This window comes from Rhipicephalus sanguineus, chromosome 6 (assembly GCF_013339695.2).
Source record: "Rhipicephalus sanguineus isolate Rsan-2018 chromosome 6, BIME_Rsan_1.4, whole genome shotgun sequence".
NCBI classification, from domain to species: Eukaryota; Metazoa; Arthropoda; class Arachnida; order Ixodida; family Ixodidae; genus Rhipicephalus; species Rhipicephalus sanguineus.
Window position 1 is genome coordinate 13,664,560 of NC_051181.1, and position 6,000 is coordinate 13,670,559.

A 6,000-nucleotide genomic window follows, 5' to 3' on the forward strand; every position below is an offset into this window, starting at 1 on the left:
CTTCCGCATCTTCGCCCACTCATCATCATTCACTCCGTGGATAGCTTTTAGCTAACACTTACACTTCTACTTCTACTAACGTTTCCTACTGGAACATGCCAATGGCTGCTAATGGGGAATGAGAGACAAGAATTCGGCTTTTAGTTAACGGGCACGCTGCGAATTTTTTATTGTTCAACAACGCAGAGGAAAAATCTCCCACCGGCACCAGCTTGGAGGTCAAGATCTGGTACTAGCGTTACGACTGGTTACGCACTACGACTACTACGACTACGAGGGACGAACGGGTGCCGCATTAAGGAGCTTCGCCCCTAAAATGCGAATTCGCTGCTCCAGCCGGCTCTGTCAACAACGCGGTCATATGGGTGGTGGCGCGGAAGACGCGAGACCATCCATGCGCGAGACGACGGCGTCGTCGGCGTGACCAAGGTATCCCAGAAGCCATTGCAAAAGCACGTGACTTCCGCCACTCTTTTTGCAATGCAAATGGGCGAGCGAAGGCCTCTCCTCAGTTATTTCCTTCCTCCATGTCTGGTGGTGTAGCCATCATCATCAAAGGCGGCATCATAGCAAGATAGATAACAGTCTCATAAAGCCCGCGGCCATCACTATTTTAGCTCGTAATGCTATCGCCGTATGTTCCGTTTGTATTCCTCCACATACACATTCACTCTTGGAGCATATTTTGGGCCAGCTGCCTGAACTTTTTGTTATAGCAGAGAATTTTAATGCGCATGGTATGCTCTGGGTAAGGAGTACAATCAATACCGAGAGCAAAATCTTCAAATATCTTATCCTGAGCAATGACATATGTCATTAAAATGCTGGTATTCTCACCTACTGCCCCCCAGGCACAGGAGCTATGAGTTGCCCACTGTGCTCACCATAGCTATTCTTTCACTTTCAATTGAGTGCAATGGATAATGTTTGCGGCAGTGACCACATGCGCACTATCACAAAACTAACATCCAGCATCCCTACTACTGCATCTCTACAACCTCATTGGAAACATCACGTGGCAGACTGGGGACTCTTTACAGAAGATTCTTGATGGTTTAAAAACAGAGGAAATGAATGAGACCATCACTGCCTGTATACTTGCAGCAGCTGAACAAGCTATCCCACAATCATCTGGCGTTTTCAATAAAATGCTGAATCCCTGGTAGAGAAGGAAGTGCACACAAGCTAAGAAAATGCAAAACAAGGCCTGGAGCATTTTTCGTAGATACCCTACACAAGGCAACCTCCTATCATTTAAAAAGGCAAGATTTATTTGCAGGCATGCCAAAAAGCTCTCCTGGAAAAATTGCGTCTCGTCAACTAATAGCTCCATCACATTTAAAAGAATGTAGGATCAGATGCGCAAGATTAACGGCGATTGCACTTCATATACTATCCCCATTCTCTCAACTGCAGGCATCCAGGCAACCTTACATAAGCAAGCAGACCTACTATAGTAGGTCTGCTTGCAGCTCAAAATAGTGCGAAAGTGCAGCCCTATAGGGCTGCACTTTCGCACTATTTCGCACTTTCGCAGCCCTATAGGGCTGCGTTAGTGCAGTTCCGGCGCATGCCTTGTATCTGTATTTATGGCTCATGATGAATTGTTAGTTCTGCGATGACTCAATTTCTGTTATGGGATTACCTTGTTCGGCAGCGTATATAAATCGGCGCGGTTTCTGAGAATAAACAGTTGGAAGTTGGCGCCCGTGTCTGTCTGTTCGTGTCTTCGCTTCGTCCCCGTCTTCTTTGCGTCATTACAGTTTTTCCTCAAGTTATGAACCAACTACGAGGGGCGTTCAATAAAGATTTCCCCTGACCTACTTCCTGTGGACGGAGAGCAACGAAACTTTCCAGATTTATTAGTCCTTCTCTACATAGGTGACACCCCGGAACACACACTACTCCCATCTTTTTATGCAACTGTAAACACCTCGCTTGTAGAAGTCGACAGGTTGCTGCAAAATCTATGTTGTAACTTCAGAAATCAGAGTCTCATGATCTGTAAAATGCTTGCTCTTCAAATATGACTTCAATGTTGGAACGAGGTGGAAGTCCGCTGGTGCGAGGTCGGGTGAATAAGGGGAATGCGGTAGAATTTCAAAGCCGCAGGAGCGTGCTTCCGTCTGGGCAACATGTGAGTTGTGAACTGGCAGAAGGCGGACGCCATTGGTGAGCATGCCACGTCTTTTGTTTTTGATGGTCTCTCGCAATTTCCGCAGCAGTGAAGCATAGTATGCCCCAGTAATCGTGGCACCCTTTGCTAGGAAATCCATCAAGACCACTCCGTGCTGGTCCCAAAAGACTGTGAGCATGACCTTGCCCGCCGAGGGCTGGGTGCGTGCCTTCTTTGGAGGCGGTGAGTCCAAGTGCTTCAATTGCATCGACTGGACTTTAGTCTCCGGATCATAGTGATGGACCCAGCATTCGTCCTGTGTAATTAGTCTGTTGAAAAAGTCCTGCTGGTTTCCATGGCACATGGTCAAAAGAGCCTGGGAGCATTCGACTCGTTCCTGCTTTTGGAAAGGTGTGAGCAGCCGGCGAACCCAGCGATCGGATACCTTACGCATATGAAGATGGTCCTGAATGATTTTTTTCCATGGACCCCACACTTTTCTTGACATGTTGGGCTAGGTCTCGAACGCTAACGCGGCGATTTTCCAAAATGGCGGCCTCCACTTGCTGGATGGTGTGTTCATCCACAGCGGAATGGGGTCGCCCTGCAATCGGAGCCGCTTCCACGGAAATCAGACCGTATTTGAATTGGCGATGCCAGTTATTCACTACATCATATGATAGGGAATCCTACCCATAAACCTCTTTTATCTCATCGAACGTCTCCCTTGGAGTGCGGCCTTTCAAGTACGGGAACTTGACGGCTGCTCTGTCTTCCACTGCATCCATTATCACACCTCACACCACTTCAGCGCCTCTAAAGGAAAGACCGTTATTAGTTTAGAGTTGCAAATTGGCACGCGACCTACAGTGACTTATGTCATTATGCATGCGCAGTTTCAGCATCCTGCAATAAATGGAAGTCAGTCAGGGGAAATCTTTATTGAACGCCCCTCGTAGCTCAGCAACAAGCCCTATAGGGCTGCACTTTCGCACTATTTTGAGCTGAATGAACTATTCGACAGCTGAAAGGGGGTGGGAGGGGGGCAGGCAGGCTAGGCCTTCCTACACCTACAATTCACCCTGTGGTCAACGGTGTACATGGTTGACACCGCACTCGCGACTTACTAAAAAAGCAAGAAATGATAGTATGTATATCTATATATACACGGTGTGTCCCAGCTATCAAACAGCACGATTTAAGGAAATAGGAAGTAGCCACTACTGACTTTTTGTTATTTACATTTAATTAATTAGTCATAATTATATTTCTAACTCGACAAGTACTCACCTAATTATCAAAATGTCAGTGAGGCGTATGCATATTCAAATGACATCTAACAGCACTATCTTCAACAACGTACTGCGAAGTTGTGCCCTCGCATAACAGCAAATCATGCTCAACAACCGAAAGGCTGCAAAAAGAAGCATGCTCGGCCGTTCACTAAGTGTGCCACTGAATATGTTTACGAACTACCCTTAACGTGCGGTAAAAGCTATGTAGGCCACGCACTTACTGCTACAAATGAGAACGGTGTGCATTCAAGCGCGCATGTGACATGTGAATGCACACCGCGCTTCACGGAGATACGGATCTTGGGAAGAAGCAAAAACAAAGCAGCATGGAAATTTTTGGAGCGTTTTTTCATAAAGGGGTAGCGATTGTACAAGTGAAACTTGAATAAACCTGTATGAACCGGAAGTGTGGTATCTAGAAAGTGTTCGGTAGCATGATTAAGGCACAAGCACGTTGCGCATGCGTTGGCGAATGGTGGATTTGTTAGCCTGCATTCGTCAAGGAATAAATGGCTGTGTCAGCGCCCGTCCTGTCTATGTGATGCTTCGTGTTTATGTGATTTTGGCGCATAGTTGATTCCAGACATGCACCAACTTGCCCAACAGCGATCCTGTCTCCTCTGTTTTTATTCTTCGTTCTCAGTTGCGCCACGAACATTTTGTTGAGCTATGCGCCAACTGGCCTTAAATTACAGAGTTTTCTTCGGATTGCTGCATGTGCTGATGCGATCCTTCTGGTCTGCCAGTAGCGAGTGCTGTTCTCAAACACTCCGAATTCGCACTCTGCTATCAGATTTCCACGTGCCTCTGCAAACTTTATTGCCTTTTTCTTGAATGCTATGATGAACTGTCATTGGCTCGTATTCACAGAGAAGTCGAAAAAAAAAACAGTCCAGAGCCTAAATAAGTTGACAAGAGAACGATGTAAATTGCGACTGTAGCACATCATAGGCTCTAGTTCACTGACTGTAGAGCCTTTCCACGGCCCACTGTGCACCATATGGTAAATAAAGCACCACTGACAGTATTTTACTTCCGTTGCCCGTACTTTCCAGACTCCTATACTTTTTCTGCCAATGATTGGTATGCATTATGCATGCGATATCTATTTTTTGAGCACTTTCTTTTTAATATATTCTGAAGGTAGATATACACGAAGCCTATACTCGGGGACAACTTTTGTGGCAATGAAGGGAAAGCTACAGAGCCACAATGCACGTACCCTACCGCTAATGAATGTAGTCCCACAATCGCGTCCGTATTTTCTGCGTGAGATATATAAAATACTCCTTCATTTTCTACATGTAGCTTTTTGAGATGGAACGCAGCGCACACAAGCGAGATATTTGTATTTATTTTACTTTATACGTTGTCACTTTGCGTTTTTGCGTGCGTGAAAAAGCCGCGCCTTTTACCCGTACCTTAGACGCTCAGCAGCGTTTGCGTCGAAAAGCAACGCTAGCCATCACTTTCCACGGCGTTACTTCGCGTAGCAGTACATGTGCAGACGCTCCGCCCCCGTAGCTTTCCCTTCATTGCCACAGAAAGTTGTCCCCGTGTAGAGATACATATAACAAAACTGGCGTAAATGATGATAGCAAATTCTTGTGTTCCCGAATAGCTCGTGCACCCAGTACTACTGTCGGCACTGCATGAATAGAATATATTGTAAGTGCACACCCGCGGGCTGCGCTTGTGGGTGGTTGCAGGGGACGTTTTCTGTGCACGAGCCGCTTGCTGCCGTGCGAGAGTTCCTCCTGGACAACATGGAAGAAGCCAAGAGCCAGTGTACACTCATGTCACCATCCGGCCACACGTTGGACGACTCCAAGGCCACCCTGCTCGAGCTGAAGCTTGTGCCGGCCGTAGTGTTGACCGCATCATGGGGCCAGGCAAAACCGCCTGATCTCCTCCCGGACCTGAAGGCATTGGTGCAGCCACTGTAGCCGCCGCTAATTACTCTCCAGCCCAGAAGACAAAAATTGTATTGCTACGTTCTATCATAAAAATAACAAAATTCGGGGCACAAGAAAATTTTGGTTCGTTGTGTGGAATGTCTTAACCTTCCCCCTCTTCTTTCTGCTGTTTTCTGGCACTGACAATTGCACTATGTGCAGCTGAGCATAAAGGGAATAAAACATACTTGTTCTACACCCAATGATTTTTCAATCACGGGAGCCTGTGTGCTACATAAAATGGTTTTTGTTTTGTATGAAAACTAAATTAGCTTGAGGGAAGCTTATATGAAACTGAAGCATATCAGTGTGTTAAGTGGCATGAAAAGCCGTATGACTGTCGCCACGCTATTACTTGGCCCAAATGTGGATTGTCGGGGACTGTTTAATATTAGTATAGAGCAATGCCCAACGCCGACAGGAAGTGTGGAATGTCTCATGGGACATTCCCCAAATGCTCATACATGTGGTTGAGGTACTAATACACTGAAGTGAATAAACGAAGGGAATTTTCGACGGCTCGTTTCTTTGTCTGACACAAACGTAGTGAAAACCAGCAGATCATGAAGCCAAGGAAAGTACAGGGGACATAATTGTAATGTTTTAAGTGTACTGTAATAATTCTTATATATAT

General features: G+C 46.1%; 1 protein-coding gene across 4 annotated transcripts in view; it reads left to right on the top strand.

Annotated features, from left to right (window-relative positions):
* The window catches only part of LOC119395605 (UBX domain-containing protein 6), a 407,364-nt gene extending 401,794 nt beyond the window's left edge, over nt 1–5,570 (top strand). Inside the window, exon 7 of one of the 4 annotated variants that reach the window (XM_037662583.2) lies at nt 5,121–5,570. In XM_037662583.2, coding sequence (XP_037518511.1) covers nt 5,121–5,357 — 237 coding nt within the window. In that variant the 3' untranslated portion in view covers nt 5,358–5,570. The remainder of the gene's footprint in view (nt 1–5,120) is intronic. The other 3 variants (XM_049416694.1, XM_037662581.2, XM_037662584.2) reach the window with 3 other exon arrangements.
* The last annotated feature ends 430 nt before the right edge of the window (nt 5,571–6,000 follow it).